At 36.2% G+C, this 13,268-nt stretch overlaps 1 protein-coding gene across 1 annotated transcript in view; it reads left to right on the forward strand.

Moving 5' to 3' along the window:
• Positions 1–13,268, forward strand: part of Exoc6b (exocyst complex component 6B) — a 457,316-nt gene that overhangs the window by 154,177 nt on the left and 289,871 nt on the right. The window contains exon 7 of the mRNA XM_090336705.1: positions 7,365–7,541. Coding sequence (XP_090192831.1) covers positions 7,365–7,541 — 177 coding nt within the window. The remainder of the gene's footprint in view (positions 1–7,364; positions 7,542–13,268) is intronic.

A 13,268-nucleotide genomic window follows, 5' to 3' on the forward strand; every position in this document is an offset into this window, starting at 1 on the left:
GTGTAAATAGGATGATCTCACAGTTCTTTCTCTTTTAGGGTAAGTCATTTAAATGAGTTTATAATTTTATACCTGTTATAACTGGGGTCAGGCATAGTCTTAAGACATAGTCTTAAGGCATCTTTTCTATTGTTTCAATGCACAGTGCTTGGCTTCTTTAATGGCCCTAATTAGTTTAATAGCGACATCTTCTTTTGCGACAACTTGTGTTCTAAGGTGAGAAAACAGAGAAACTATATTTTGAGAGGTCAAATCTTGGAGTCTTTATTAAAAAGCTGGTGGCTGCATGGTGGACTCTTGTCTCAAAGTCCAGCAGCCAGAAACTACACTTACACTATTAGGAAACTGAACCATGAAGGCCAGAGAGGAAAGAAAGAACAAAAACAATACAAGCAAATCAATTCATCTCCAAGGGAGATCTGAATTGGGATGCCATGGTGAGTGGTGAAGATCTCAGGAGTCAGGAGACAGGATAGGAACACAGAGAGGAGACAGGTGGCCTGGCATAATGGTGTGTGAGCTGGTCTGGGCCTAAATAGGGTCAGTTCAGGCAGTAGGGTCACAGGAAACTCCCAGACCCAGGCATTGGACTGACATGCTTAGTAACCTATCAGCCAAGTGCTCACTCCTGACTTTAGAGATTCAGGGGGTGATCCCATCACCTGGGAGGTAGGGGCTTCACCTTTCCCCATTATGAAGTCAAGATGCTAGACCCTATCATCCACTTTGTGGCCAAGATGGTTGAACCCAAAGTGCCTAGCCTATTTCATTTGTTCCCATCTGAAATCCCATAGCTTGTCTTTGGGTGTTTATATTTCTTTTCATGTTCTGCAGAGCTCCCACCAGAATTTTCTCATTATAGCCCACTTAAAGCATTTAAAGTTTTTTCAAGACTTTCTTTTCTAAACATTTCCAAATCTTCCCCACAAATAAGTTCCAAAGGCTTAAGGATCACCTGATCAGATTTAGTAAGAGCAAGAATCTACTCTGGGCACCAATTTACTGTATTAGTTACTTTTCCCATTGCCATGTCAGAATGCCTCACACAGTGTAAAGGAGGAATTTGGCTCATGGTTTAACAGGTGCCAGATATCATGATGGGATGGCATCCTAGAACAAAGTTGCTCACTCTGGCTAGGAAGCAATAAAAGAAAATTCAGGAAGGGGCTTTGTTATGATCATCCAAGGACTTGCACCTAGTGACCATTTTTCTTTAACTAGGTTTTGCTTCCTGTTTTTTAACCACCTCCTAAGAATGATATGGTATTGTGAATTCATCAAAGAATCCATTCATTAGATTAGAGTTCTATAATCTGTTCATCTCTGGGTACTTCAAGAAGTGTGATGTACTAATCTCTTTGCTTTAGTCCAGTCAAGTTAACAATCAAGATTAATCATCACAGTAAATGATACCATGCATCTTTTTATATGCTTGTTGGCCACTAGTATATGTATTCTTTGCAGAAGTTTTGTTCAGATACTTTGTTATTTTTATCCACCTATATTTTTTGCACTGAGGTGTTTCATTGTGATATCTCCATACAACATATAATGTACTTTGATCATATATTTATCCCCTTCTCTAATTCTATTTTTGTTATTGGTCAGTCGTGGGGCCTGGACTCTGAGCCTCGGCCCTGGCCCTCAGCTCTTCAGCTCAAGGCTACCACCTTACCCCTTGAACCTCACTTCCTGTTTTCTAGAGGTTAATTGGAGATAAGAGTCTCATGTTCTTTAGTACCAGGCTGGCTTTGAACTGCGATCCTCAAATCTCAGCCTCCTGAGTAGCTAGGATTACAGATGTGAGGCTACCGCACCAACTCTCCTTCTCTAATCTTAACCGCTTTCTTACAAGCCCTGCCCTTTAAAATTTCTCTTGCTTTCTTTGATTTCTTATTTATTCGATAGGATATAGGATCTCACTCTATCCAGGTTGGCCTGGACCATGTTCCTCTTACACATCCTACAAAGCTGAAATGACAGACACATGATATCACATTCAACATTTTATTGGCTGAAATGAGTTCTCCAAAGCATTTCCCAGATTGCCTTCCCTCCCGCCCTCCTTCCTTTTCTCCTCCTCCTCCTCCTCCTCTTCCTCCTCCTCCTCCTCCTTCTAATTCTTCTTCTTCTAATTCTTCCTTTTTCTCTTCTTCCTCTTCTTCTTCCTCTTGCTGAGGCTTAAGTGGTAGAGCAGTGGCCTTGAGAAAGTCCAAGAACAGTGCTCAGGCCCTGAGCTGAAGCCCAGGACAGGCAAAAAAAAAAAAAAAAAACCATAAACGTGCACATACATATGCAAAGTAATATGCTTCTATATGCTTCTGTGGACAATAATATGCAACTCTTGTTTAGTATGTTCCTTTATCTTCATTTTTAGTTACTATATTTGGAGTCACTATCAGATTGGTTCGAATCTAATGCTTGAGTTAGTTGCCAGGACAAGTTTTCAGAACAAGCTCTTAGTTCTGAAAAATTTCTGCATATGCAGTTCCTTTACTTTACAAATTATATCTTCAAGATACAGTTTGAAGTCTTCATATCTTGATTTTTTCCACTTAATTTTGTAATTATCCACTAGGATTCACAAAATAATATGCCACAATTCTTTCATTGTATTATGCAGGGTATTATTTTAGCTATGGGTTCTCTGAAGGGACTGTACTGGTGATATGAGTTAGTTTATTCAGCAGTGAGAGCTTGTCAAACAGGAACAAAGATCAGAAGAGGTGAAAAGAAAAGAGTATATGAATCAATACAAAGACACAAGCTATGGTAGTCTGGATCCTAATTCTGTGGAAGTTCTCCAAAGCCCTTTGCAATGACAATGGGAGGATGAAGAGGGTATTCAGTCATCTCTAAGATCTAATTTAATGGTTGTTTCACTTCTGGGTTATGCTTCTTGAGTTATTTCTTGTGAGAGTCAGTATTGTGGTATTAGAAAACTTCTGGGCCAGGAAGCTTGCCTAGCATGCACGAAGACCTGGATTCGATTCCTCACTACCACATAAATAGAAAAAAGCCAGAAGTGTTGCTGAGGTTGAAGTCATAGAGCTCTAGCCTTGAGAATGTCCAAGGAGAGTGTTCATGCCCTGAGCTCAAGCCCAGGACTGGCAAAAACAAGAAAAAAAGGGATTGCTAATGATAGCCAAAATAGATGAGGATAAGAGGCTCCTCATGCAATGTTCTATAGATCCATACTAGGCAAAATGTATATAAGTTAAATTTGAATGACAATGTATAGTACTATTGGATGACCTTAATAATTATGTATCTAAGTATTTCTAGGTCTCAGATACTTTCAATGTATATTGTTTAACAAAATTTCTACCTAATTTTCAGATGGAATGTTCTTTTTTCTTGGATTGTTTTTCTTTCATTTTTGCTAGTCCTGGGGCTTGAACTTGGTGCCTGGGCACTGTGCTTTGCTTTCTCAAGGCTAGTGCTCTGCCACTTGAGCCATAGCATCACTTTCGGCTTTTTCTGTATGGTACCAAGGAATTGAACCCAGGCTTTGTGCTTGCTAGGCGAGCACTCTACCATTAGGCCACACTCCTAGTCAGGAAAGTTTCTTTCTTTGATGTTGTTGTTGAAGTTAAAATACTTCATATGCACACTATCTTATTTAATCCTTATGGCACTTCTGGATTTGATTTAATTAATGTTTTGTAATGGATATGAATATTGCAGAGAGAAGAAAGTAACTTGATCCATGTTATGGTATCACTGAGCTAAAGAATTTAGATTTTAAGGGCTATCTTATTTCAGAAAACTCCCACGCATTACAGCATTTTATGTTATAGTAGTTATTATATTAGGTCTGCAGCCTATAAATCTAAAGCTTCAATTTATTTTAGATTCTAAAGGTCATTTGTATCTAACTCTTTCAGTCCACTAGAGGTCAGTGTTGGGTTTATAAACAGAGGACACTTGGTTTGGGATTCTCATTTGAACTGAGTTGAATCCTTGGGAATTATATTCTATAACAAACATTTGTTCAATGATAGGTGTAGAATGCCTAATAGACTATCTTTTGACAGTTTTAATAGTGCCAACTGTGACTTTTAGATTAGTAATTCAAAATAACTAGTGTTTACGGCCATGCTTACAGTGAGACCTTTAGTCCCCTACTGCAACTTTTTTTTTTTGGTTTGTCTTGGGGCTTGAACTCAGAGCCTGGGTGCTGTCCCTGAGCCTCTCTTCTCAAGGCAGACTTTTCTTCCTGGGCTCGCATCAAACCACAATCCTGAGTTATCAGCCTCTTGAATAGTTAGGTAGCCTGAGACCCTGGTGCCTCACCTACTGCTTATTTTAATAGGTATCACCAAAGTAATATCTCTTGCCAGGTACCCCTTTCTTTTCTAGGTGTCCGATGTAATTTTTACATGGATTACTTTAGTCATCAGTTGGCTTTGTATAATATGTATCTAAATTAACTATGTATGGGTCACTGTGTCTAGGGGGAATATCCAGAATGGTAAAAAGATTTCCTATTCTCAAAGAGAGAACTATTTAATCCTTCACTGTCATTTTATTTATTTTTTTGACCTTTTATTTTTAAATTTTTAATTAATTAATTTTTTAATGTAATATATAGAGGGGTCATAGTTACATTCGCCAGATAGTAGGTGCATTACTTCTCACACATTGATGCCCCTTCTTCATTGTCATTTTAGCCTGAATATCCAACAGATTTACTCAGTTGTCTATACATCTCTATTAGAAAAAAATCATTCATTTTGTGAGAGCACCTTTTGGTATGTGCTCTTTATGAACCTTCCCTGCTGTCTCTCAAAACAGATCTTATCTGTTTATCCTTGTGCAATCAGAAACACTATTGTTTTTCTTAACATACCCAGTGTATGGCACATTGTCTGCTACCAAGAAGATATTTGATACATGTTTGACTAAAAGTAGTAGCATAATGTACATATGAGGTAGGCAGTAAGGAAAGTAATAAACTTTAAGTTGATTTTTGGATGAAAGAGTTTCAGGGAGGAAGAAACTGATGTATGTAGGAATGAGGTAAGTAAGGATACGAAAGTGGAAATATACTTAGTATCTTAGGAGGTAGTGTCTGGTTTCAGTGTACCAGTCAGTACATTCGGATGCAATTAAAAACACTAGATTTTTAGCAAAGGATTCACTGCATCACTCTTCTGACATTGTCCAATTTACTTTTCCTCCTCTGAATTAATGGGGAAATGAGATGCTAAGTAAAAATTAAGAAAATGGGGCCAGGAGCATGGCCTAGTGGTAGAGTGTTTGCCTAGCTTGCATGAAGCTCTGAGTTCAATTTCTCAGTACCACATGTACAGAAAAAGCTGGAAGTGGTACTGTGGCTCAAGTGGTCGAATACTAGCCTTGAGGAAAGCCCAAGGACAGTGCTCAGGTCCTGAGTCCAAGCTCCAGGACTGGCAAAAAAAGAAAAAAATTAAGAAAATGTAGATCAAAAATTATTTTCATGGTATATGCTTCAGATTTGTATCACTTGAAATTTAAGTGGAAATACCAGTGTCTCCTTTTCCTTTTTTTTTTAACTTTTGATACATTGGTAGTATTTTAGTGATTGTGAATGAGAAATAATTAAATGGATTTTAATGAAACTGGATTCTACTTATGAAATGTTTTGGTTTTGGTGTACCAAGAGAAAATAAATAGGAGAGAATAAGTAATCTTGCCCTAGTTGAGGGTTTACATTTTGAAATAAGAAAGCTTGAGATGTTCTCCCTTCCTTTTTGCCTTTCCAGAGACCTCAACCCTTGTTTGTGTTGTTTAGATCAAATATAAGTGTGGAAGAACAGCTTACTTTTGAGAGGAATAGAAAGAATTTTCTATTGAGCTTGGGATCATAAAATCTTGAAGGTTACAGTCATTTTCTGGACAAACTTAAAGTAACTGGCTTTGGATGCCTGTTCTATCTCAGTTTGTTACTGAAGCTGTGTATATAATGTAAGTCAAACCAAAATATCAATAGATAATATGCAGAGAAACAAGTTTGTCCATTGATTCAAATCTCTGGAATGTAGATTCTTTTCATTTTCTTGGCAGAAACTAGCTCACATAGTTCAAGTTTTTCTCTGTCTTGTTCTAATTTGTTCATTTGACCAGAGCCTGAACTAACTTCTTATACTTAAGATTAATCTGGAATGTTTTAATCTCATTCAGAAGATTTGAAAGCACTGTTTTTTCTCCTCCCGTACTAATTTTTACTTGTCACCAAAGAGGCAATATATTGATTAAGAAATTCTGAGAGGCTACATGGTCAGGTTTTATGTTTTGGCATTAAAGTGAGGGTGGACGGGCATTGGGTATGTTTTTGGAACTTGGTAAGTTGAACCAAATTTAGCAAATTCATTTAAAATAGTATGACTCCAGCTTTGATTCTGTTAATGTACATTTCTAAAGTATGACTACATGATATGCAGTGCTTCCCATTGATTTGAACAAGATTCCTTATTTTGGGAAACATTTTTGTCATGCTTTTAGGGACTGTTGGTGTAGTAGAAGGATCAGTGATCTGGAATTCAGATCAAACTTTGAGCTTCTGACTTACCAATCACTGGCCTTGTGACCTCAAACAAATCTTTTGTCTTTTAGCCTCAGTTTCCTGAGTGGTGACTAAGGTCACTCCCGCTGTGACACTGTGTAGTTTAATGCGTCTATTGTTATCTGTATATGGCCATGTTTTCTTCCTTTTTATATTTACTAAAAGTATGGTATAACTTCAGTTAGTTTTATAAAGCAGGAAGGATGATTACACTTCCCTTTCTGTGTAAATTCTGAAGAAGAAACCCTTTAAAAGTTCTTTAGATCATGGTAAGTTGTAAGATCCTACTGAAAAAGTACTGAAAGTACTGAAAAAAATACTGTCAAGATAGTTCATCCTCATGATTACATTTTTACTGGACTCTTACAACCATGTAACTTTTTAAAAGAAACATCTGTGCTTAAATGTTACAAAAATTAATTTCAAGCTTCATTCCTGTGCCCTTGGTCCTTTGACCATATGGTTTCAGAGTGGTGTTTTCTTGTAAGAGATATCTATTAGACATTTGTACTAATCTTTTGAGTACTCAGAGTAAAATGAACAGATTTCTTTTTGTGGTGATACATTAGAAAGGTTTTATGATAAGATCAACTGATTATCTTTTTTCTGTGTTAACTTGGATGAGTTAAGATAGGATAACTTCACAACTAAAATGTATATATTAGTATGTTTTCTGTTTAAAATTTTATATATTAATGAATTTTGTTGTATTTAAGATAATTTCTTCAAAGTAGAAGTTTATTGAAAACTTAATTCTCTCCCTCTCTCCCTCCCATCCTCCCTCCCTCATCTTCTCCCTCCTTTTTCTATATCCTAGGCTCAACAACAAAGGAACTTGGATAACATTGTCTTGCAGCAACCCAGGATAGGTAGTAAGAGAAAATCTAAGAAAGATGCATACACAATCTTTGATGTAGAAATGGAAAGCACTAGCCCCAAATCTGAACAGGATTCAGGAATTCTTGATGTAGAAGATGAGGAAGATGATGAAGAGGTAATTAACATTTGATCTGGGGAAATGAGGCTTTTGGAGTTTATAGTATGTTTGATATGTCAGTTCATATAATAATTATCTTCTGGATATAAAATACAATGTGAATTCAGTTCAAATTCAAGAATTGTTTCTTGTCAATTGAAAGTCACCTAAAGTACATGAAGGTAAGTTAGATTCTAATTCTGTTCAGAATTTTAATTTTAAACATATATTAAGCCTAATCTTATTTGTAGATTTACTACATACAGTTTTGACCAAATATAGTCAATCCTGACTTACTGTCTGTTGTGTTTAAATCCTTGTGGCACCTATGTTTCCTTGCCTTCAATTTGTGAAAATGTCTTTCCATAAGCAAATGGAAATGATATTCACAAAACAAGGTAAGAACAATTGGGCTTAATTTCACTGATAAAGTGAAAATTTTAGAACTGTTGAAAGGTGGCATGTCTTTAGTGAAGTACTAAGTACTTCACTACAGTGCAGTACTAAGTTCTATGAATCTTGAAAATTCAGTCTTAGTATAATAGAACCATATAACCCTGATACCAAGGGTTCTATTGTTTTAAGAAGATTGTTTTAAAAAGATTTAAAGTTTTAAAAAGATTAAGGTTCTTGTTTGATTCTTTCCCCTTCCTTCCTTCCTTCCTTCCTTCCTTCCTTCCTTCCTTCCTTCCTTCCTTCCTTCCTTCCTTCCTTCCTTCCTTCCTTTTCTTTGTTTGTTTCTTTCTTTCTTTCTCTCTCTTTCTCCTCTCCTCTTCCTCTTCCTCTTCCTCTTCCTCTTCCTCTTTCTCTTTCTCTTTCTCTTCTCTTCTCTTTCGTTTCCAGGGCTGGAGCTTGAATTCAAGGCCTGGGCAGTGTCCTTGAGCTTTCTCAAAGCTAATGCTACCACTTGAGCCACTGCACCACTTTGGGCTTTTTCTATGTGGTACCAAGGATCGAACCCAGGGCTTTGTGCATGCTAGGCAAGCACTCTTCCATTTGGCCACACTCCTGTCCCAGTATTTGTTATTGGCAGTATATATTTTTTTAAAAAATTTTAAAGATTGTCTTTTTATTATATTTAAGTAGTTGTACAAAGGGGTTGTCATTCAACATGTCCATTTATGAGTACAATACAGCTTGAGCAATATCACTACTTACATTGTTCTTCATATAATGTTTTGAAAAATGAATTTATTGTGACATATTGTTAAAATATTGTTTTGTTTAAATATTCAAGTTATTGTTGAAATATATTTCTTTGTGAGTATGAGTGTTTGGAAGCAGGAGCCAAATTTTATTTTCTTTTAAAAAATTGTCAAAAAGTTTTCATTTACTTTACAAATGATGTTGACATGTATAAGAAACCTTTGCTTTTATACTCAGTAACTTGTTCTGATTTGTGCTTGTCTTTTCATTGTGTATTATATCTCTGGATAAAATTAAACTCATAACTTTTTTCCCATCTTTGTCTTTTTTTTTTCTGGTGCTAGTCCTTGGTCTTGAACTCAGGGCCTGGTCTCTGTCCCTGAGCTTTTGTGCTCAAGGCCTGAGTTCTACCACTTAAGTTATAGCTCTACTTCCAGCCTTTTTATGGTTAGCTGGTAATAAGCCTCATGGGTTTTCGTGCCTTGGCTGACTGCGAACCATGATTCTCATATCTTAGCTTCTCATATCTCAGGCATATGCGACTGGCACCTGGTTCCTTGTCCCTTTTTATACCCCTTCTATCATTTTTCCACACTTTAGAACAAAACCTTTCCCCGAAGAGCAGAAAGATCTTGATTTTCCTGATTATTTTGTAGTGATTATTCGCTTCGTCATTAATGATTAATATGTTTTGGATATAGATCTACCTTGGAGACCTGACTGTCTAGTATTAGACTCATCACTGATGACCAGTCACAGCCATAGTCTCAAGAAAGACATTTTTACATACCTACTAAGCACATTAAATTTGTGCTATGACTTGGAGAACCAGAAGTTAAACATAGCCTGAGTCCCATGATAATACATATACGAAAAGATGACTAGACGATAATGTTAATAGGCCAGGCACTGGTGGATTATGCCTATAATTCTAGTTATTCAGGAAGCTAGGATGGGAGGATTGTGTTTAGAAGCCAGCCTGAGGAGAAAGGAAAGTCTGGGAGACTCTTATCTTCAATTAAATATCTCCAAATAAGCCACTGTGGCTCAAGTCGTAGAGCACTAGCTCTACAACAGGCCCTGAGTTTAAGCTCCAGGATCAGCACCAAAAGCAAATAAATGAAAAGAATGAAATATACACAATTTTCACATGATATATAGGATATTCTTCTTTGCTTTATTCTATGAAGTCCAGAGAGGAGGATGAAGAAAAGCTGGAAAAAATGTCAGGGTTCTTCATAATGAAGTATTTTAAGAATGTACTTGGAAGTTAATAATTTTAAATGGTCTTATATCCAAAATCAGACAATTCATATCAGAGATTTGCTGATTGAGCTCTTACAATAGGAATTCAGCACTTTACTGTCATCTAATGGCATCCCATCTAAAAAAAAATCCTACCTTATATTTATTTACTTCACAGTTTGAATCTTCTTCAAGTGCACATTCTTAATCTCAAACCTCACGTAGAGAATTATTTATTTAGATGTCTCCAAACTGGTTTCTTGGCATAATTCTTGCATGGTGTGAATAAATTCTTCAGATAAGGTCTTTCGTGACCCACTGTGACGTTCTGACCTTCATTCTTGTCATTCTTCAACAGACCTTGTTGAGAACAGCTCGTTTGGGGAGTATTAGGAGTTTAAAGTTCTCAGTAGGCTAACTGTAGCATAAAAGCCCGTACAGCAGTGGTTTTTAACTATATGCATTATATGTTTTTTTGAGAATTTCATAAAACATATAGACTCCTTTCCCCGTAAAATATGTGAATGTAAAATTCATTTGTGAAGCATTGTTCATGAATGTTCAATAGTAACTCATGCAATTTGTTTAAGAGACAGCTTCAGAATGCATGTTGTAGAACAATGCTTTTTGAAATGAAATGTGTATAGGAATAACCTGGAAATCATATTAGTGTTTAGATTTTGCTTCTGTACGTTAGGAATGAGTCTGAAAATCTATATTTTTAACAGGTTCCATGTATGGGTAGCATACTTGTTCTCTGAAGCACACTTTGAATTGGTAGACTACATAGGACTGTTAGGAAACTTTCATAACACATAAATAAAACCAGCTTATGATATGTTTTGTTTGTTTGTTTTGCCAATTGTGGGGATTGAACTCAGGGCCTATATGCTGTCCTTGAGCTCTTTTGCTCAAGACTAGAGCTCTACCACTTTGAGCCGTAGCACTACTTCCTCATGATATATTTGATATAAAATGATCCTAATGATTGCTGAGCAGTATTGCAAATTATTTATTAGTAAAAAAATTCATTTGGGTTAAGCTAATTAAAGGGTCACATTTAAGATTTGTATTTGTTCAAGTAATTATATTTAATATTTAACCATTTTTAAAGAATAGTGCACCAAAATTCAGTATATTTTACTGAAAATGTGTGTGCTTTAGGGAATTAGTTTTAATTTCTTTAAGACATTATGGTATATGTAGCCATGAATAATGTCTTCTAAAGATCCTGATTGGACTTAATTTTTTTTCTATTAAGAATGTATGTATACCTCCAAATTTAATAGCAATATCAATTTTGAGATACAAACACTTAAGTCCTCAGGCTGACATTATTTGTGAATAGGTGGACCCTCATATTTCTACTGAGGGTAGGGTTGTTGTGAGGATTGTGGAAAATAATGTATATAATACTTTTATTACTTCTGATACCTATGGTACTGAGTATATAATTACTATTATGACATTATAATTTATTTTATTAAAAAGACAAATTATATTTTGACAGTTTTGATAAAGTATGTATATGTAACATTGATGAGTACTAACTAATATAAAAAACCAAAAAGTCCACTGAAATAAAGTAATACTATGTAAGAAATAGGTTGAAAAAGCAAGGACTTTGAATTTTTTGATTTTTAGGTTACTTTAAGACTTCTGTGTTCTTACAGTATTTTTCTAGTACCATATTATTAATTTACCTCATATTCTTATTTTTTTGTTCTTTTTTTGTACTGCTGAGACAATTCTTTATTGTTTATTTATTTGTCTATTGTTGTGCTCTCCAGTGGTTCTTGGAGAGCATATGTATAACACTACAAGTTGCTTTGTGATATTGGACAAGGACTAAAAAAAAAAATGCATCTTCCAGCTCACATTGAGATGTTTTTCTACTCAAAGTAGAGTTCAATTTCAGAAAGAAGAAAATAGATCTCTCTGACTTCAAGCTCCTTGCCCTCCCTCCAGCAGAAGATAACAGTAGTTTTTCATTTCTTTCTTTTTCTTTTTAAATTTCAAATCCACCTCTGTAGCTGCCACTCAGAGTTAGGTGGAGTAAACAGGCTGTTGGAGTATCATTCATTCATCCCCTTCTGTTGTCCTAGTACCTGACACATAATCTCAGAATTGCATTTCCATTCTCTTCCAGCTCTGATTCCTTGGCTTTCCAGCACCCACCTTGCTGTACCCCCTCTTCAGAGATCTGTACCTCAGTAACATGATGTTGTCTCTTCCTAGTATAGCATCCCCCTGTTCGTTCGTTCTTTCTTTCTTTCTTTCTTTCTTTCTTTCTTTCTTTCTTTCTTTCTTTCTTTCTTTCTTTCTTTCTTTCCCTTCCTTCCTTCCTTCCTTCCTTCCTTCCTTCCTTCCTTCCTTCCTTCCTTCCTTCCTTCCTTCCTTTCTTTCTTTCTTTCTTTCTTTCTTTCTCTTTCTTTTGTCAGTCCTGGGCTTGAGCGCAGGGCCTGAGCCCTGTCCTCGGACTTTCTCAAGGTTCGAGCTCTACCACTTGAGCCTTAGCTCCACTTCTGGCTTTTTTCTCTGTATATGGTACTGAGGAATCGAACCTGGGTCTTCATGTGTGCTAGGCAAGCAGTTTACCACTAGGCCAAACTCCCGTCCCCTTCCCCCCCATACTTTTTAGTTCTGGCAATATCATCTCTTCCTATTTGTTTTTTCATCCCTAGCAGTAGTAGCTTTACTTGGCATTTCCAATGTCCATCTTAATTCAGTATCCTACTTTATATCTTCTAATACCGATGTGACAATTTTCTGAATTAAAAATTCTATTTGAAATACTCTGCATTGTTTCTATCATCCTGAATGGACCCTGATTAATAACATGCTACCTGTAGCCAGAAGTGAATTCATGTTCTAAACCAGTGTCTAAATTTTTTTTTAATTGTAGTTCTCTTTTTTCCCCCTCTCCTTTTTCTTTTGGCAATACTAGGGATTGACTTAGAGCCCTGCTCATGCTAGGCAAGTGCTCTGCCACTGAACTATACCCTCAGCTCCCTATTTGCTTCTTAATTTTTTAATTTTGTTAAAGGATAGAGTTTAAAGTATCAAATAATACAATGTGCCCTTTGTAGTGATATGCTGTCCAATGTTTAACAACCACCTCTCCAGATGGAGGAAGATGGCCTTCACTGAATGTTTGTGGATTTGAAAGTTGTAAAAACTTCATCACTTAGTAGTGATGTCACTAAAGAAAGGGCTGGGGAGACGTGCTCCACTAATTTCTGTGAGTCAATGCCAGATCATCATCCCTCCTCACTTTCAGGTCAAACACTATTGTCTCCAGTATTTCTGACATTGGCTTCCATGTTTCATATTCTTATTTTTATCTCATAAATT

This window comes from Megascapheus bottae, chromosome 7, assembly GCF_031878675.1.
Source record: "Megascapheus bottae isolate mThoBot1 chromosome 7, mThoBot2.hap1, whole genome shotgun sequence".
Lineage (NCBI taxonomy): Eukaryota > Metazoa > Chordata > Mammalia > Rodentia > Geomyidae > Megascapheus > Megascapheus bottae.